The sequence below is a fragment of the Cherax quadricarinatus genome, chromosome 33 (assembly GCF_038502225.1).
Source record: "Cherax quadricarinatus isolate ZL_2023a chromosome 33, ASM3850222v1, whole genome shotgun sequence".
Lineage (NCBI taxonomy): Eukaryota > Metazoa > Arthropoda > Malacostraca > Decapoda > Parastacidae > Cherax > Cherax quadricarinatus.
The window spans coordinates 22,312,938-22,335,157 of record NC_091324.1 but is presented as its reverse complement, the minus strand read 5'-3'; the positions used below and the strand labels follow the sequence as shown (position 1 = coordinate 22,335,157).

Below are 22,220 nucleotides of genomic sequence, written 5' to 3'. Positions count from 1 at the left end.
AAAAATGTACCAACACAAAAATTCTCAATTCTAAATGGCCCAAGTCAGACCGAAATGTCGTCGTATGCTCCTCTCTTCTATGTGTGGGTTACTTGTGTAACTAAGGCTCAAAATAAATTGGGTTTGAGGATGGATCATGGAAGGGTATAAATGGAAGTGAGGTTTAGTTTTTTCTTGCTTATATCTCATCCTTTATATGCCAGTGAATGAATAAAAAAAGTCATTACACTAAGAAATTCCACTGACCATTTATTTACAGTTTCAGCCTCATAGGCTGCTTAAATTGTTTCTTTATGGTTATGGTCTCCAATTACAGTACAAATTTTTTTTATTATTATCACACTGGCCGATTCCCACCAAGGCAGGGTGGCCCGAAAAAGAAAAACTTTCACCATCATTCACTCCATCACTGTCTTGCCAGAAGGGTGCTTTACACTACAGTTTAAACTGCAACATTAACACCCCTCCTTCAAAGTGCAGGCACTGTACTTCCGATCTCCAGGACTCAAGTCCGGCCTGCCGGTTTCCCTGAACCCCTTCATAAATGTTACTTTGCTCACACTACAGTACAAATATCAAATAATAAATAATAATTCAAACAATCTAATTAACATTAGAGAATAAAACCTTTACAAATTATTTGGAGCAATATACATAATCAGGAAACTGCATTTTAACCTTATAATTCAGGTTACCTAACAGGTTGAATGCATACACCCTAGCATAAAGCTTTGTATAATTATAAAAGTATCCCGGAATGATGATAATACGAAACCAGTGATAACATAGCGTTGTGCCAGAATACTCTTGATTGCAGATGTTTGATTCTTTTTACCACTGACCTGTAAATAAAAGTAGCTGTCAGTTAAAATTTTCAAAATGCAAGCTTAGTTTCTAGAAATTATATCAAGGAAATACAATCAGGCCTCCCTGTAGCTTGGAGAGTAGGAAACAACGAGGCAAAATGAACAGAAATGCATGAGATGGCCCTTAATGGGAGCGTTCAGAAGCGAGTAAACATAAGATAGTGCACTTGGTATATTCCTAGTGGGCTACCGGAACTCCAACACAGAAAACAAAAACAAAACAAAACAAAAAAAAAAATCATTGCATTAACTAGGAAAGAAACTAACCAGAACACAAAACATGAACACTGTAGTTAACATTTTTTAATAAGGCTTATAATCTCTACAATGCACACAATACTCTTAAGAACAAAGTACAACAAAAAATGGCAAAATAACATGTGGCTGACTAAAAAGAAGGTTGTACTTAAACTTACCAAAAAGTAGTGTTTCAGCCATCAGAGGCCTTGTCAGATGGCCACCCATGTCTTGCAAGAAATTCACCTGACACACTATTAGATCTAGTTTGCATCAGGTGGAGTGACATAATGACCTCAGCACTACCAATGGAAGTTATAAACAGGGATGATAGTGATTCCTTTTACCTTCTGTTTAGAAGCTGGATTTCACAAGTGTACAATATTCTCATTAACAAGGTCAAAATGAGAGAGTGAGTTGATGAATACAATATTTACATTTGATATGAGGAAGGGCAGGAAAAATCCAATTCCTGATCAGTTGAAATTTTGGATAGTTTCCAGACATAATCAAGAGACAAGCTCACTGAGGATGTAAACCAACAGTGGCATGCATATGCCATAATAGCAAATCAGGAAGCCATATAAACAAATTTTTTATTAAAATCTGAAATGTCCATTTTAGCAAATCTCCATAAAACAGAGCACAGTAAAGCAGGGCACTCCTGTATGTACAGTAGGACCCCCATATGCCGTGGATACTGAATCTGAGGATAGTAGCAAACTCTATACCCAAATCCCTTGATATCGTAGTCGTCGGATTTCGTAATACTGGCTCGGTGATCGTCATTGAGCTCGGTAATAGTCATTCATCCCGAATGCGTCCGCATGGCAAGAGCGGCCCAACACTCAGTGTGCCACTGTTTATCAGCCAGTGAGCACGATCCCACGCGCTCATACGATACGTTTCGTATTATTCCATTCTTTTTAGTGCTTGCAATTGCTAAATAAGCCACCATGGGCCCCAAGAAAGCTCCTAGTGCCAGCCAGCCCTTTGGTAAAGGGCTGAGAGAGAGGGGAGAATGTGCCTTCTTCAGTGATTCTGCAATAAAGTGTAGCAAATTAAGCAATTAATCAATAGAAAAAGGACAGCACGAAACTGACTCCCCCAATGTTGTTGTAGTTATATAGGGCAGCTGACAACACCGCCATCTCTGCTGCCGCCATCACCACCACTATGTAAAGCTTATCTTTTAGTGGCCCTTATACACCCAACAACAACACTCGTTGGTTAGGGAGAGAGACATATGACATATTTTATTTATTCTAGAGTATATATCATGTTTCTATGTTATTAATATTGTGTATTATGTCATATTAGATGAATTGTGCTAGATAAATAAGCCGTAGAGTTGATATTAGTGTCACACTAAAGGACTACCTTGTCCTGTCTCCCAACACACTATCCTGCCGCCACCACAATTCCTAACATATACCAGAAACAGACCTTTCTGGAACACATTTTTGAGTGACAGGGGTCCAGTGACTCAAGCTGGTCCTAGTGGCATTAAAAACCAAAGAAGAGAGGTAACCCTTTAAAAGGACTTGGTACCTGAAGGGGGAAGTACACTCTACCTCAGCGCAAATGAAAAATTTTGTCGAAAAATTCACAAATTGAGTTAATTAATCTTATAGAAAAATAGCTTAACTCTCTGGCAACACAATGGTACCAGAATCATTGTTCTACGGTATTCCTACAAGGAATTATGGTCATTTAAAACACCTAGGGTGACGTCACCACCCGCGGCAGGTGTGCTCACCTGTCGTCAATTTTCATTTTTTTTTTCCGTTTTTTTCTCGTGTATTTATTGTATTATTCTTTCTAAGATAATAATTGACGATTTGGCATCATAATACAGTGGGTGGGACTTATACATAGACTTACAGCCAACCAGGAACCTTCTGGCACCATTTTGCTGACGTCATGGAAAATTCCAGTCTCGGTGTGGCCGGGGAATATGCTTCAGTATAACGCTATTATAGCTTCTACGACTTATTTATCTATCACAACTGATCTAATATGACATAATAAACAATATAAATAACAAAGAAATATGGTAAATACTCCAGAATGAATAATATATGGCATATTCCCAGAGCGTTCCCTCTGGAATAAAAGACTCCCATCGTCAGGAATGGGCTTCCAGGGTCCTTATATTAAAGAAAACGAACATGGGGTAACTATGATATACACTCGTAATGCTGAGAAAAATGCTGTTTTCTCGAAAAAAAAAAATCGGTGGTCCGGCTGTAAGTTATTCACACATATATGACTGTATTTTCATTAATAATAGCAGGAATGCAATGAAATTCACAGAGAACATAAAGGAATGATTGTTTTACAAACAAACAGTTGCCTTTTTGAGATATCATGATTTTTGTGAGGGCAAAATTCAGATATTTGGCTGAATGTCAAAACCATACAAACTTTATTTTTTTTAAGAATGAAGAAAGGATAAATTACAGTTTTGGCAATTGTTATAAATACAGTTTAGCATTCCATACCCCCGGCCGGGATTGAACCCACGGTCATACGATTTCTTGAGACAGTTTAGCATTGTTTTATGCATAGATAATGCCAAAACAGCTTCTCCAAGTCCCATTACGAAAATACTGTTCAATATGTATGATTATTAGTAAATTTTTTTCTCAGTTGTTTTTTGAAACTTGGTCACATTACTATTGAAAGGTGCTTCTTTACGTACAAAAAAAAAATGAAAGAAATCGAACGAAAAATAAAAAAGTTCATGTGCTAGTATTCACCCCTGAAGTCTTTATGGAAGGGGATTCCCCTTCCAAACAGTAATTTCTCCATCTTCTCCCTTCCTCCTGTCTTCAATACACTACAAGTCTTCAATAAAGGTAAGTATCATGTTATTATTGTTTTATTCTTCGTCTCATTGTTTTCTGTGTAGGTAAATGTATATTTCATGTAAAAAAAAATATTTCTTTTTAATACTTTTGGGTGTCTGGAACGGATTAATTGGATTTACATTATTTCTTATGGGGAAAATGAATTAAGAAATTGTCAAATTCGGATTTAGTCACATACTCTGGAATGGATTAATTACAATAACCAAGGGTCCACTGTATACAAGTCATATACATACCTATTAAAAAGTTTAATGACCCTTGTGGTTTAGTACTTCTTTTTGATTATAATTATATAAAGTTTAATTGATAAATTATGCACAGTAAGATGAGAATTATCACTTTTTCACTGATGGGAAGCACTTCATGGCTTCTAAGCTTCTCTACATTTATGCTTTGGGGCCATTATTATGCAAAATGAAGGGGTATTTTTTGGGCTACAGTAAACAGTGGAATCAGTGGATATGGGGGTTCTATTGTATGCATGTTTTTTTTGTATAATTATTTACATGTGTATTTTTTTCAACATGTTGGCCATCTCCCACCGAGGCAGGGTAACCCAAAAAAGAAACGCTTTCACCATCATTCACATATAATCACTGTCTTAGTAGAGGGGCCTAGATATGACAGTTTAGGTGTCACTCCAAACAGCCAGTATCCCAAACCCCTCCTTTAAAGTACAGGAATTGTGCTTCCCACCTCCAGGACTCATGTTCGGCTAACCAGTTTCCCTGAATCCCTTCACAAAATATTACCCTTCTCACATTCCGTCAGGTCTCAAAAACCATTAGTCTCCATTCACTCCAATCTAACATGCTCACACATGCCTGCTGCATGTCCAGACCTCTTGCAATCAATCCAAGTTTATTCTCTATAAAGATTACAATGCAGGGTTTACATATTATAGGATATTGGTTACAATGTGTGGTTTACATATTATAAAATACTAATTACAGAGGGGGCCACTATCACACCTAGCAAGACTAGGCATTCGAGCAGACTAAGATTAATTCAAACTCTATATTGGTATAGATTATGGAGCATGTTGATACTATGGCTAGGTAACTGCATTACAATTCGTAAATTTAGCAATGTGAATAGTTTTATCTTGGTACGATACATAGTTTCTATCAAAGCTCCTATATTGGAGTATCTCGGGCAAACTTATGACTAGTTTAAGATTCATTAGGTAATAGTTTTATTATGTATTTCTATGTTTACAGTCGATTGGGTGAGTGTAAGTGTGAATTGTGGGGAATCACAGATAGCGAGAGTAGGTCTAGGTTGTTTTTCATGTGTGTATGACAAAAGAGAATAGGTGGTTATCATGTAGTTATCTCCCTGACACACCCCACCATCAGCTAAGATGTTTTCTAACGGTAGTTTACCCCCCTCACTCCATCCTTTCCTAGGATGACCCCTACCGCTCCTCCCCTCCGCTACAGATTTATACACCCTCCACAAGTCATTCTATTCTGCTCCATCCTCTCTAAATGACCAAACCACCTCAACCCCTCTTCAACCCTCTGAATAATACTTTTTGTAACTTCATACCTCCTAATTTCCACACTATGAATTCTGTGCATAATATTTACAACACACATTGGCCTTAGACAACATCTCCATTGCCTCGGCCTCCTCCTCGCTGCAGCATTCACAACCCATGCTTCACACCCATATAAGAGTGTTGGTACTACTATACTCTGTTACATTCCCTTCTTTGCCTCAATGCACCATTCACTATTTTTCCTTCATCAGTTCTATGGTTAACCTCGTCCTTCGTAAACCCATCTGCTGACAAATCTACTCCCAAATATCTGAACACATTCACTTCTTCCGTATTCCCTCTCTCCAATGTGATATCAAATTTTTCTTTACCTAACTCGTTTGATACCCTCATCACCTTACTCTTACCTATGTTCACTTTCAACTTTCTTTACACACCCTCCCAAACTCGTCCACTAACCTTTGAACTTCTCTTTAGAATCTCCCAAAAGCACAATATCATCAGCAAAAAGTAACTGTGACCACTCCCATTTTGTATTTGATTCCCCATAATTTAATCCCAATACCCTAGCATTTACTTCTTTTACAACTGTATCTATAAATATGTTAACCATGGTGACATACACACCTGTCTCCTATATATGTACATGCATATCCTAGGTAGTAGGTTAGTAGATACCAGCCACCCAAAGAGGTACTACCATCCTGCCAAGCGAGTTTAAAATGGAAACCTGTCACTGTTTTACATGATGGTAGGATTGCTGGTGTCTTTTTCTGTCTCATAAACATGCAAGGTTTCAGGTATGCCTTGCTACTTCTATTTACACTTGGGTCACACTACACATGCATATACAAGCATATATATACGTGCCCCTCTGGGTTTTCTTCTATTTTCTTACTAGTTCTTATTTTTGTTTATTACCACTTATGTCCATGGGGAAGTGGAAAAGAATTCTTCCTCTGTAAGCCATGCATGTCATAAGAGGCAACTATAATGCCGGAAGCAAGAGGCTGGTAACCCCTTCTCCTGTCTACTTAATTTAAAGAGAAACTTTCGTTTTTCTTTCTGGGCCACCCTGCCTTGGTGGGATACGGCCAGTTTGTTGAAAGGAGAATAGTATACATATATACAGTGGTACCCTGAGTTTCGTACAGCTCCCAACTTGACCAATTATGTAAGTGCATTATTGTAAGTGCTTTTGTAAGTGTATTTTTGGCAGTCTGAAATGGACTAATCTAATTTACATTATTCCTTTTGGGAACAAATTCGTTTAGTAACGGCATTCGAACGGCCTTCTGGAATGAATTATGGCAGAAACTTGGGGTACCACTGTACATATATAATGTAGATAAAAATATGCATTCATGTTTATAGCAAAAATGAAACACTCACCTATAATTGGTTGTAACTCTGAGGTTTGGGGATGAATTAATCTTTGTTGAGGTGAGGATGGCTCTGACTGGGTTGTCTGCGGCTGTGACTGTGGTCCCTGTTGATGAACTAAGTTGGCTGATTGCGAAGCTTGTTGATGCACCAAAGAAAGCGGCTGTTGAGACTGTGGTTGAGATGTTGTTTGTGGATGGACCACTGTCAGTTGCTGGGATGTTGTTTGTTGATGGACCACGGATAGTTGTTGGGGTGTTGATTGCGAATGGACTACAGATAGCTGTTGTGATTGTGACTGGGATGTTGACTGTTGATGGACCACAGATAGCTGCTGTGACTGTGGATGGGATGTTGATTGTGAATGGACCACAGGCAGCTGTTGTGAATGTGGCTGGGATGTTGATTGTTGATGGACCACTGATAGCTGCTGTGACTGGGGCTGGGATGTTGACTGTGAATGGACCACAGACAGTTGTGATTGCCGAACTGTTTGTGGATGACTTGCCTGCTGTACAATAAGATTAATTTGCGGTGTTGCTGATTGTTGTTGAGACTGGCACTGAATCTGTTGTGGATGCACTACAGACAACTGGCTCTGTTGTGGTGGTGGCTGTTGAGGACTCTGTTGATGAATAACAGAAAGATGTTGAGACTGCTGAGTTGATTGATGTCCTGATTGTTGGTGAACAACAGACAGCTGCTGATGTTGCTCAGGTGTGCCTGGCTGAGCTGGCTGTTGATGAGTCACTGACAACTGCTGATGCTGTTGGGATGCTTCTTGCTGAGGTGGTTGCTGATGGACCACTGACAACTGCTGATGCTGTTGAGATGCTTCTTGCTGAGTGGGTTGCTGGTGAACCACTGACAACTGCTGATGGTGTTGGGATGATTCTTGTTGAGATGACTGCTGATGAACCATTGACAGCTGCTGGTGAGTGTGCTGAGATATTGTTTGTGCTGGCTGGTGATGAACAAGAGAGAGTTGCTGAGGATGTGATGGGCCTTGTTGTGGCTGTACAACTGTGTATGTCCAGACATACAAAGGCGCAGAAGGTTGCTGCGAGATTTGTGCATGAGTCCTCTGAGGTAATACTGACTGATAATCTGCATTGGAAGAGGGAATGTGAGTAGGTATTAACACCTGAGTACCTTGAGGTGTGCTGGTCCCAATATGTGATGGTGTATTACCTAAACTAGGACAAGTCCAAAGGATTTGATCATCACTACGAATAATTCCTGAATTCTGATCAATGCTGGTTGCTCCTGGTGCAAGGTGAGCAAGTGTTTCCTGTGATTCTTGCTGTGATTGGGGATTCGGATGTTGGTGATGATGCTGATGCTGGTGATGATTGCCCAAATCAAGCATTTTTGAATCTTTTGAAAAAATCTGAAAAAAAAAAAATTCATTTACTTTATTTAAAAATATATATTTATTTTTTCCCAAGCACATCAGCCATTTCTCACCAAGGCAGGATGACCCGGAAAAGAAAAAACACTTTAATCACTCGCTCTATCACTGTCTTACCGAAACTACAGTTCAAAAACTGTGTGCACATACACTGTGGATGGGGTTCGAGTAAATGTTATGGAGATGTTTGGAGAAACGTGACATCTGCCAGTATATCCTATTAGCTTAATGTCTACATCTTGACTATTTATGCCTGCATGTGGAGCTGGGGTTTAAACTTGTATAGAGGTCAGTGACTCAGGAATGTGACTGTAAGCTTAAGTTCACTGAAATTCATAATAATTTCGCCACAGCTGCCACCAACTACATATTGTAGATGGGGTTCGAGGAAAAATTATGAAGGTGTTTGGACACATACACAATTGCTCTATTGAAGTTTATTAAGTAGAAGGTCATGATGTCTGCCAGTGTATAATATACATATCCTATTAGCTCAGTGCCTACATCCTGACTGTCACTGCCTGTGTGTGGAGCCAGGGGTTTGAACTCGTGCACATGTCAGTGTTGGTGACCTATTCAGTGACTCAAGCTAACTGTCATGTTCCTTAGCCATGACACTAGTAACAGTCTTCTACTTGCATACGTAACATACCACAGATATATATACATACGTACATTTATATATTTTTAACACTCTGATCATCTCCCACTGAGATAGGATTATCTCAAAAAGAGGTAAAGCACTCAACATCATTCATTCAGTAGCTATCTTGCCAGAAGCACACAATGACATCACAGCCATATATTTATACCTTGGTGTGAGGTGGCTGACGTTAAAAAATATATACAGTAAGCCCTCTATATAAGGGACTCCCAATGTAACAGACTTTGAAAATTATGGGCAAAATCCACTGGGTAAATTGCACATTTATCTTGTGTTCAATGTTTATTGCAGTAGATCTGTAAATATTTATATTTTATTATCACACTGGCCGATTCCCACCAAGGCAGGGTGGCCCGAAAAGGAAAACTTTCACCATCATTCACTCCATCACTGCCTTGCCAGAAGGGTGCTTTACACTACAGTTTTTAAACTGCAACATTAACACCCCTCCTTCAGAGTGCAGGCACTGTACTCCCCATCTCCAGGACTCAAGTCCGGCCTGCCGGATTCCCTGAACCCCTTCATAAATGTTACTTTGCTCACACTCCAACAGCACGTCAAGTATTAAAAAACCATTTGTCATAATTCACTCCTATCAAACACACACACGCATGCCTGCTGGAAGTCCAAGCCCCTCGCACACAAAACTTCCTTTACCCCCTTCCTCCAACCTTTCCTAGGCCAACCCCTACCCCGCCTTCCTTCCACTACAGACTGATACACTCTTGAAGTCACTCTGTTTCGCTCCATTCTCTCTACATGTCCGAACCACCTCAACAACCCTTCCTCAGCCCTCTGGACAACAGTTTTGGTAATCCCGCACCTCCTCCTAACTTCCAAACTACGAATTGTCTGCATTATATTCACACCACACATTGCCCTCAGACATGACATCTCCACTGCCTCCAGCCTTCTCCTCGCTGCAACATTCATCACCCATGCTTCACACTCATATAAGAGCGTTGGTAAAACTATACTCTCATACATTCCCCTCTTTGCCTCCAAGGACAAAGTTCTTGGTCTCCACAGACTCCTAAGTGCACCACTCACCCTTTTCCCCTCATCAATTCTATGATTCACCTCATCTTTCATAGACCCATCCGCTGACATGTCCACTCCCAAATATCTGAATACATTCACCTCCTCCATATTCTCTCCCTCCAATCTGATATCCAATCTTTCATCACCTAATCTTTTTGTTATCCTCATAACCTTACTCTTTCCTGTATTCACTTTTAATTTTCTTCTTTTGCACACCCTACCAAATTCATCCACCAATCCCTGCAACTTCTCTTCAGAATCTCCCAAGAGCACAGTGTCATCAGCAACGAGCAACTGTGACAACTCCCACTTTGTGTGATTTTTTATCTTTTAACTCCACGCCTCTTGCCAAGACCCTCGCATTTACTTCTCTTACAACCCCATCTATAAATATATTAAACAACCACGGTGACATCACACATCCTTGTCTAAGGCCTACTTTTACTGGGAAATAATTTCCCTCTTTCCTACATACTCTAACTTGAGCCTCACTATCCTTGTAAAAACTCTTCACTGCTTTCAGTAACCTACCTCCTACACCATACACCTGCAACATCTGCCACATTGCCCCCTATCCACCCTGTCATACGCCTTTTCCAAATCCATAAATGCCACAAAGACCTCCTTAGCCTTATCTAAATACTGTTCACTTATATGTTTCACTGCAAACACCTGGTCCACACACCCCCTACCTTTCCTAAAGCCTCCTTGTTCATCTGCTATCCTATTCTCCGTCTTACTCTTAATTCTTTCAATAATAACTCTACCATACACTTTACCAGGTATACTCAACAGACTTATCCCCCTATAATTTTTGCACTCTCTTTTGTCCCCTTTGCCTTTATACAAAGGAACTATGCATGCTCTCTGCCAATCCCTAGGTACCTTACCCTCTTCCATACATTTATTAAATAATTGCACCAACCACTCCAAAACTATATCCCCACCTGCTTTTAACATTTCTATCTTTATCCCATCAATCCCGGCTGCCTTACCCCCTTTCATTTTACCTACTGCCTCACGAACTTCGCCCACACTCACAACTGGCTCTTCCTCATTCCTACAAGATGTTATTCCTCCTTGCCCTATACACGAAATCACAGCTTCCCTATCTTCATCAACATTTAACAATTCCTCAAAATATTCCCTCCATCTTCTCAATACCTCTAACTCTCCATTTAATAACTCTCCTCTCCTATTTTTAACTGATAAATCCATTTGTTCTCTAGGCTTCCTTAACTTGTTAATCTCACTCCAAAACTTTTTCTTATTTTCAACAAAATTTGTTGATTACATCTCACCCACTCTCTCATTTGCTCTCTTTTTACATTGCTTCACCACTCTCTTAACCTCTCTCTTTTTCTCCATATACTCTTCCCTCCTTGCATCACTTCTACTTTGTAAAAACTTCTCATATGCTAATTACATCATTCCACCAATCGCTCCTCTTCCCTCCCGCACCCACTTTCCTGTAACCACAAACTTCTGCTGAACACTCTAACACTACATTTTTAAACCTACCCCATACCTCTTCAACTCCATTGCCTATGCTCTCATTAGCCCATCTATCCTCCAATAGCTGTTTATATCTTACCCTAATTGCCTCCTCTTTTAGTTTATAAACCTTCACCTCTCTCTTCCCTGATGCTTCTATTCTCCTTGTATCCCATCTACCTTTTACTCTCAATGTAGCTACAACTAGAAAGTGATCTGATATATCTGTGGCCCCTCTACTCAGAAAACCTCACTCTAACTAAATCTATGAAAATAATGCTGACCAGAACTACACACAAATCTAGAGAGCTTATCTGAGGTTCCTGGAGCTGTCTTGTCCAGTCATCTGATATCTCAAGTTATGCAGGAATGCACATCCACCAATTTCGCCTCCTATTTGAGAGGTGTCAACACAATTTTAACCTCTAGAGCATGAAAAATTCTTCCCATTACACCAACGTTTGTACAAAATTCAAAACCAAGATGGTGAGTCTCGTCTGTGCAGACACAGGCTTTCCGTTTTCTATGACATAAATATTATTAAATACAGTATGGCCATCTATTTACATATAAATACTGAATTTCTGGAAAATATATACAGTATTTTCCACACCCTCTATAAACATGTACATCCTGAGGTCTACTCAACAGTCTTTTATCTACCAATACATAATCCAACAAACTACTGTCATTTTGCCCTACATCATATCTTGTATACTTATTTATCTTCTTTTTCTTAAAGTATGTATTATCTATAACTAAACCCCTTTCTATACAAAGTTCAATCAAAGGGCTCCCATTATCATTTACACCTGGCACCCCAAACTTACCTACCACACCCTCTCTAAACATTTCTCCTACTTTAGCATTCAGGTCCCCTACCACAATTACTCTCTCACTTGGTTCAAAGGCTCCTATACATTCACTTAACATCTCCCAAAATCTCTCTCTCTCCTCTACATTCCTCTCTTCTCCAGGTGCATACACGCTTATTATGACCCACTTTTCGCATCCAACCTTTACTTTAATCCACATAATTCTTGAATTTACACATTCATATTCTCTTTTCTCCTTCCATAACTGATCCTTCAACATTACTGCTACCCCTTCCTTTGCTCTAACTCTCTCAGATACTCCAGATTTAATCCCATTTATTTCCCCCCACCGAAACTCCCCTACCCTCTTCAGCTTTGTTTCGCTTAGGGCCAGGACATCCAACTTCTTTTCATTCATAACATCAGCAATCATCTGTTTCTTGTCATCCGCACTACATCCACGCATATTTAAGCATCCCAGTTTTATAAAGTTTTTCTTCTTCTCTTTTTTAGTAAATGTCTACAGGAGAAGGGGTTACTAGCCCATTGCTCCTGGCATTTTAGTCGTCTCATACGACACGCATGGCTTACGGAGGAAAGATTCTTTTCCACTTCCCCATGGACAATAGAAGAAATAAAGAAGAACAAGAGCTATTTAGAAAAAGGAGAAAAACCTAGATGTATGTATATATATATGCATGTGTGTGTCTGTGAAGTGTGACCAAAGTGTAAGTAGGAGTAGCAAGATATCCCTGTTATCTAGCATGTTTGAGACAGAAAAAGAAACCAGCAATCCTACCATCATGCAAAACAGTTACAGGTTTCTGTTTCACAGTCATCTGGCAGGACGGTAGTACTTCCCTGGGTGGTTGCTATCAACCTACTACCTGTAAATAGTGTGCACAATACTATATTAGGTGTATAGTAGAGTAGTGCGTTTTATTGCTATTTTTAATATTCCAGTAAAAGACACCACTATTAGTCTGTTATATTACTGAGGGTTTACTCTATATACATATTTAACAAAACAAATATAAAGTGTGGTTGCTTTTTCATTCATTCCAAATTAGCAAAATCATCAGGATCTTGCTACAAGAAGCGAGTCTCACCTGAGTGGTCTGACCAACAGTGGAATATGAAGGTGATGGAGCTGTTCGTTGTTTTTTACGTTTCTTAGGCTGAACACGAGTGTCTCCAGATGCACTATCAGATGGCAAGGAACACCTGCAGCATGAAATATTATCATTATATATTCATGGAGAAACATTAAACCAATAGGAATGATAGCGTCTTGGAAATGGGAAAAGTGATCAGTGTAATATGAGCAAGAGGAGGGAAGCTCCTATGCATTTGCATTCTACTGGCTTTCTCTTGTGCTTAACAATGTTTTATTGCATAACTACATTATCCTTGTACAGTATAAAAAGAAATAATTTGTATATGAAGAAATGTGCAAATAGCTTCAACATTAACCTAAACTGTAAGTTATGTATTGTTCAACTAAATGTTATCAGTAGAGAAAATGCAATCCTGAATTAATTCTTTTCATTATTGTTAGACTTTTCTTCTCATATTTTTTTTATTCAATTCAGTTTTGAACCATCTTTGTATCCATAGACAAAGTCCCATTACAATACTAAAAACATTTGCTTAAAAGTACACAAATGTATCTTACTAATATTAAACTGTAATATTCACCAGTTACTACAGTACAGTACTGAGAGGAAAGAACAATAGTATGTTAGCAATTACATATTGAGTAAAAATTATACATACGTATATACACTATTTCATATATCTGTTTCTAGCAAAAGTAGAATGAGTAATGCAGTGGAACCTCAAATATCGAACTGCTCCCAACTTGACCAATTACGTAAGTGTATTTTTGTAAGTGCTTTTATAAGTATTTTTGAGGGTCTGAAATGAACTAATCTAATTTACATTATTCCTGATGGGAATAAATTCGTTCGACAGCGGCACTCGAACAGCCGTCTGGAACGAAGAAAGTTCGATATTTGAGGTTCCACTGTAGTATTATTGCTATATTTAAATGGAGAAGATCATAATCACTATTATATACAGAGTATTAGGAACGAGAAATATGAATGTTTTCTAAAACTTGTATGGGTCTGCATAATTATGCTTGTTAATAATACAGTATACACTTAAGAATTTTAAAGGGAAAAAATATGAGTAATAAAGCAAGATAAAATTGAGAAGAAAATCACAGTCAAAAACCAAGACTCAAATTAAACTGAGTAAGCAGTAACTTATGAATCTGGCTAGGCTAACACAAGAATTTAGACAGACACTGTATCAGCAATGATAACTACAGGATCATAGTCCGAGGAAAAAATCCCAACGTGAAAAGAGAGGGAATAAAATATAGAGAAAGGGGTTTAAAGACAATGAAGAAAGAAAACTGATTAAAATTTCTGAAGCTTGTGAGAGATAAAATGGTGTGAAAATATAAAAAATTAAATGGCATTTGTGAAAATACAGTACAGTAAACAAAAAAATGCATTTTGAAAGGAGGTGAACATGTGCAAAGATTACAGTCTGTAAAAATGATGAGGTGAGAAATGTAATGATGTTGACTACTAGAAAAATGTTGCTCACTTCCGGACATTGTGGCCCTGCTCTCCACACCGGCTACATTTTGTACGAGAGTTTGTGACTCTACTAACATTAACCAGTCGTGGGCTTGAAGCCAGCCAGCTCCTCTTAAGTTCCAGGCAGATACTTCCATATCGGTTGATAACTACTGGAACTTTTTTGAAAGAAGAGAGCGTAAGCCCACTTATATTCCTGAAAAGATTATATAAAACAAACAATGATTGAAGAATATTGTATGTTTGCTTAAGTATTAGGCAAACATGCAATATTCTTAAACAACCAAACTACTGCATCTGAAAAGCCTATGCTTCATATCACACTACCTTTTAATAGCCCCGCTACTTGATTTCTGCATAATATTCACACCACAATGATTTGAAGCATAACCTCTGCTGCTGCCAGCCGCCTTGTTGTAACATTCAAAGACCATGTCACACCATGCAATTGACAGACTTTCAACATAATCCTTGCTTCCTTTCCCTCATCTATTCTTTGATTCATGTCATCTTTTAAAGACCCATCTGCAAATGCATCCACTCCAGAATATCTTAATAGATTTACTTCCTCCATACTATTTCAATACAGTGGAACCTCAGTTTTCATTTTTAATTCATTCCAGAGAGTCTGACGAAAACCAAATTCAACAAAAACTAAAGCAACATTTTCCATAAGAAATAATGTACAGTAAACCCAATTAATCTGTTCCAGACACCCAAAAATCTTAACAAAAAATACATTTTATAGAGAATAACTATAGTTTTACATACAGAAAACAGATAAATAAATATAAAGCATTAATTTTAATGGATAAATGAACATTTAAATCAGTTTTACCTTTATTGAAGACTTTTGTTGGTATATGGAAGATGGTGAGGAAGGGGGAGAGCAGAGGAGAGTTTATTATTTGGAAGGGAAATCCTCTTCCATAAGGACTTCAGGTATCAACTCCCTACCCGGGGTTACTTCACTTCTTTGTCTTTTACTGGCACTAGGACCAGCTCGAGTCACTGTACCCGTCACACAAAAAATCTGTCCAGAGAGGTCTGTTTCTGGCATCTCTTTAAAATTTGCTTAACATGGGATACGGCATTGTCGTTGAACATGTTGCAGACATGGCTTGCAACAGCTTTGTTACTGTGATATTTCTCCAAAAAACTTTGCACCTCAGTCTACTTTGCACAAATGTTCTTAATCGCTGAAGAAGGCACATTCTTTACAAGATCCACATGCAACTGCCCTGCCTTTTCGCAAATTATCGCCTCCACAATACTATCTCCCACTAACTGTTTTTCGTTGATCCACACCAACAACGTCTCAACATCGATTGTTCGCGATCTCTGTTTTATTAGCACACTTACCCCTTTCTCAACATCAGATTCCTTGATTTCTTTTTTCTTCGCCAGGATGGAATTGATCACTGATGAGGACTTCCTGCCACTTTCGTACTTTTCTACAAGTTCTTTCTTGGATTCTATCGTGTTTCTCACCTTCTTTATCAAAGGGCTGGCACTCAGAACTTTCTTTGGTCACACGGTGGCTTATTTAGCAGTCGCACTCAAGTGATCATTACCCTTCACGTTCATACGAAATGTTTCGTATGAACGTGCAGCGTAATGTTCACTCGACGAGAAACAAAGCCAGACTGACTCAGAATGAATGCATGGGGTGCTTTGTGTGGGCGTGCGGACATATTCAGTACGGTGGACTAATGAAAACTGGGACAATATTTTGACGAAAAAAGTCGTTGAAAACCAAATTCGATGAAAACCAGGGCAAACGAAAACCAAGGTTCAATTGTATATCCAATCTTTAATTGCTTTCAATGTTATGCTCCTCTCAGTGTACACTTTTAACTTCTTCCTTTTATACACCCAAACTCCTCCACCATCCCTTGCAACTTCCATTCTGAATCTCCTAAAAGCTCTGTGTCATTAGCAAAAACCGACTGTGACAATTGCCACTTCATATTAGTTTAATTTTCTTTTAAGCTTGCAACACTCCAGCATTCATTTCTCTTAAAAATCCTAGCCATACCCCCAATTAAACATCCATGGTGATGTCACATATTGTACAGTACATTTACACTATTGCAAATGCATATACAGTATTGCAAACACAATCCAACCAACTGGAGAGTCATCACACTAAATGATCAATACTTGTGGTTAAGAGGCAAGGTACACAAGCTGTAGTCCAATCTTCAAGAACAAGGTTATTAGAGTAAACATATTGTGTACACTCATACTGTGTCCCTTAAAAAAAACATTAAAAAATTATCTGCAACTCTTACATATACAGTGGACCCCCGACTTACGATATTAATTCATTCCAGAAGTCTGTTCGGGTGCCGTTACCGAACGAATTTGTTCCCATAAGGAATATTGTAAATTAGATTAGTCCGTTTCAGACCCCCAAAAATACACGTACAAAAGCACTTACAAAAATACACTTACATAATTGTTCGAGTTGGGAGCTGATCGTAAGGCAGGGGTCCACTGTATTTAGTTATAGCTAGCTACATATATTAACCAATTACATACGTGTGTTTACCTACCTGTAATCTTTCCTTATTTCAAGTGACGAATTGGTAAAGAAAACCATAAAACGAAGGGGCATACCACTCGGCAGTGTAATATGGAAGATTTTATCAGTCATTGCAGCCCTTTCTTCATCAATTGCCATAACAGCAGGATGTAATGCACCACCTTCTGCTACGAGTGCTTTCATAAGAGGTCGGAACTGCACTGTATTTGGATCAGATTTATATAATAAAGTGACTGTATTTTCTGTCAGGACCACCATAGACTGAATACCAAAAAAATAAGTTATCATTTTACTTTGAATCCCTCGGCCATTTCCTGAGGAGTCATTTTTATCAGTAAAATTTGTCAAGTCTCTCTTTTCTTCACAGTAATCAAACATGTCAACTTTTATACAAGCATCATCATCAAGGTCTTGGATTTCATTTTCAACAGAATGTGACAATTCTTCCAATGTCTTAGCAACAGCATCAAAGTATCGCCATCGAACACCCATAACACCAGCACGTGCACTGTCTCCTTTGCTATTACCATCTTGACAGTCTGTAATAGTGAAGTATGAAGGATGTGTGCTTTTTTCATGCTGATATATTACAGGTCCTAATTCTCCATCGGTTACAAAATACTCAAGGTGCTCTGGGAAGTAAGTCTTTTCCAGTCTATCAATAATAAATGGAGGCTTTAATACAGACTTTTCTAATTTTTCTTTATAATAGCTATATTCTTTTCTATACTGGTCTTTGGTCTGCTTGAGTAAGATTCGCTTAGCAAGACACTCTTCTTCTGTAAGCGACATGCCAACATTGTTCTTCTTACACCATATGTCCAATACAAGATTCTCTCTAGCTCGGTCACCAGCATCTCGCAGTGTCTGCATCAACAAGAAAAACATTGCATCAATTTTATCTTCCTTGTGCAACTGGCAAAATTTGTCGATATGAGCAATCAAAGGCTTAAGGCGATCTTGTCTGATGTACTTGGCATTAACAGAGCTAAGTGACTGCTTTTGATAGGGTGTTCTGCCACCTAATTTTTTGGGTAAGACAAGGAATTGGCTCAGTGTTTCATCCTGAGTATAATCATGTTCTTCTAAACCAGTCATACTCTCTGATCCAACATTCAGTTCTGTCTGACACCCAATGGATTTCAAAGATACCCCATGGCCTTCCCAACTTCTTTTACGAGTCGAATTTCTCCTAGATTCTAATAATGTTTGACATATGGAGTTACCTCTGACCTCCATATCACTACCCAGGCATTTATCAACTTCATTTACTGAAACAGTTTCTTGCTGGGATAATTCACATGAAGGTAAACAAGGAGGAGAAGGAGTTCTCTCTCTCAATAAACATACAGCACAATCATTCTCAGTGTGTTCAACAAATTCAGCTGGCTTTTGTCTAAACATTTCACATTTTTTTCTTTTACAAATTTTGGAGTACAATCGCTTTATTTTTCTTTCGCAACTAACACACACATTGACAGGGTATATATCATTATTTTCATCTGAAATATCGACATTCCAAACTTTTTTTACATGTTTAATAACCTCATGTTTTGGGACACCTTTTTTAGGCCCATCATACTTTACTGTCATTTTGCCACATATTCTACAAATTTTTCCTAGCTTGGTGGTGTGTACATCTTCACTTGGTTCATCTGATTCATAATCATCATTTGCAGTAGTTTCCATCTGATCACTACTTTGTTTTTCACTTTCCAGGACAGTTTGTAGAACAGTGTTTTCTTTGTGTTGTGCCTCTTCAGAAATCTTAATGCTAGTTTTGTCCTGTGTGTCTTGTGACTCTTTGGAAATCTTAGTACTGATATTTTTGTCCTGTGAATTTTCAGAAATCTTAATGCTGACATCATCTATACTTCTTAACTCTGTGATACGTGTTATGCCTACATCTGACACCCCTTCAGATATTTCAGCTTGTATATTACTGGTGCTTGCTATATTTTCTGATTTTTCAAGTTGTGCAGTTCTGTTTTTTGTACACAGCGATATTTCTGAACAGGAAGTACCTTTATTATCTGCTTTTTCTGGTTCATTGGTCCAAGTGATGCTCATATAAGGTGTTTTCCCTGACTTTTCTCTTGCAATCTCAGACACATCAGATGTCTGAACATTAACAAATGTAGAATCTAATGACGTATTACCTTTAATATTGCGATACTTTGAATCCAGATTTTCACTACTATACAAATTAAGGTGCTTTGTATTTTCTGCAACATCCACAATAGTATTCATATAATCTACCTGTGTTTTGGCACTTTTGTCTATTATATAGCTATCTTCAGTGGAGTTTCTATTCCCAAATTTGTCCAGCTGATTATTTACAGTAGTACTTCTGACACTCATATCTTTGTTGCTAGCATTTGTGGAGTCTCTTTCAGCATCTTCTAACTCCATATTAACTGAAGATGCAATTTCCTGTGTCTGACACCCATATGTAACACCTTGACCTGTGCTGTTGTGGGATGGTGCCCCTTCCATTACTTCTGCTGCCACATCTTCAAATATAAAATGGTAGTGCATTAGCTGGTTATAGCATAACATTGTACCTAAAAAAAATTGAAAGCTTGTGTGCAAACACTATATAAATATAATCATATACTGCATAAGATTTTGATTAACAATTTATATCTTTAAAATACCTTTACTGTATCACCTGTATTAACATGACTTTTATGCAGCTTCTCGAATACAGTACCAGCAAATAAATTATTACAAAATAATTAAGCTACTGTAATTCAAAAGCATTTCAATGGTAATATGCCAACTGGACTGGTACAAATCTCTCATTAAGTCAAATTCTTTTGGCATGATAATAATGAAGTGGCAATACTTACCAGTATGAGGTAAGTTATTTACAGTACGAGAGGTTAAGCAATTCTTGCCCTGACACACCTTACTGCATTCAGCTTGGCAGTAACTGTTGAAGATATCATGGACCTCAATGTAAAAATTAATAGTCAAACATGTGTATAGTACCAATTTTCAAAGAAAATGAGACTTTACAAACATTTACTATTAAGATAGTGAATCTTTCAAAAACATTTGTGTGCATGCCTGCTGATTTTTACTGTATGTAATAGTTAGGCTGCTAATAGTAAGATATTACATTGGCCCATTGGAAATATATCACTTGTCTTTTTTGAGGGGGGGGGGGTTATCCTATATGTTACCAAGTAAAGCAACTGTCATCACCCAATATTTGTTTAAATACCTTTGTGTAATGGTACCTAAAACAAAAAAAAATATTTTTCTGTGACCCACAACAGCTGATTAACTCCTGGGTATTTATTTACTACCTGATGAACAGGGGCATCGAGGAAAAGGAGGCTTGCCCATATATCTTGTGGCTCTTCCTGGGGATCAAACCCAGAACTTTTAATTATAACTGCTAGGCATGTATAAGTGCATGCATAATGTAAACATAAAATATTGAATCTTGATAAATGATAAACTATTTCTACAAATTATGGTTTACAACCGATTGGTTTTAAAATTGACTGACATACTTTACAGAGAGTCCCCGGTTATGCATAATATAACTCAGAGGGTTAATAACACCAGGATAACCCAAGAAAGCCACTGTCTGGTTGATTGATATTGGGTTCTTTAATCCTCTTCCAAAAAATAAAACTGACACTGCCAATGGAAATACAAGCACCCCAATGGAAATAAGTCATTTTTACTTTTTTGGGTTATCCTAGGTAATTTACACTACGTATGATATTTGTACTTACATGTGCCTGTGCCTAAATAAACTTACATACATACCTGCCTTGTGTGATATGTGTGGAGTGTGGCTGTCAGTGGTTCCTGGTGATGCCTGCACCAGCCCTAGCGTGGTGTGGCGAGTTACTCCTGCTAGTCTGACTTAGCTATTATTAACAAATAATTCCTCCATCTGGGTACATGCAGTTTATGTAAGGGTTTCTAACTGCCAATGACTGCAGTTATTCCACCACAGGCACAGACGCTCCCAAACACATTTGTTTATGGTTTGAGCTACATTACTTTGCCCCTCCATGACATCTTCCATCCTCTGGCCAATCAGAGCAGGTTACGCTTCCAATCTTCGTTTTCACTGGTTAATGTTCATACAGCTCTGAGAGTAAAGAAACGGGAAGATATACTAGCAGGCGAAGGATAATTATTTTTTATTTAGGTTAAGTACGTAAGCTTATTCAGGCGCATGTACACATAAGTACAATTATCATTCATAGTGTAAATTACCTAGGATAACCCACCAAAAAAAGTCAGTGACTTATTTCCATTCGGTTTCATTGTACAAGTTGTAATATCTCTATTTCTACAAGTACATGTACAACGTATACAGGCCTAGCAGACATCAATGACATACTACTATATAGAAAGCCGCTTGTTATGCAGAACATTTCGGGTAAATTAGGTCAGTTTTATCCCAGGATGCGACCCACACCAGTCGACTAACACTAAGATACTCATTATTACTAATGGGTGAACATGGACAACAGGTGTAAGGAAACACGCCCAATGTTTCCAACCTTTGCCGGGAATCAAACCCGGACCGCTCATCGTATGAAAGGAGAGCTTTTGCCACCAGGCCACGGGCCACCGTTAAGCTTGGATTTTTTTTACAGTTGTCTTATGTAGTGCCAAATGTGTAAATTGATTATAATGTCTGAGCTCCGCCGTGGAACAGCGGAGCTCATTATATTTTCATTTTATATTTTACAATGCATATCAGCTATGAACATCACAGAATAAATAACGATTCCTTA

At 38.3% G+C, this 22,220-nt stretch overlaps 1 protein-coding gene across 1 annotated transcript; it reads right to left on the bottom strand.

Annotated features, from left to right (window-relative positions):
• Window positions 1–5: 5 nt before the first annotated feature.
• On the bottom strand, window positions 6–21,514 carry LOC128693987 (uncharacterized). The gene is made up of 7 exons (XM_053783946.2): window positions 21,235–21,514; window positions 20,301–20,383; window positions 17,459–19,961; window positions 14,908–15,096; window positions 13,398–13,512; window positions 6,873–8,253; window positions 6–842 (listed from the first exon to the last, which is right to left on the bottom strand). The coding sequence occupies exons 3-7, from the start codon at window positions 19,942–19,944 to the stop codon at window positions 832–834; spliced, it is 4,182 nt and encodes a 1,393-aa protein (XP_053639921.2). The 5' UTR covers window positions 19,945–19,961; window positions 20,301–20,383; window positions 21,235–21,514; the 3' UTR covers window positions 6–831.
• Window positions 21,515–22,220: the final 706 nt, after the last annotated feature.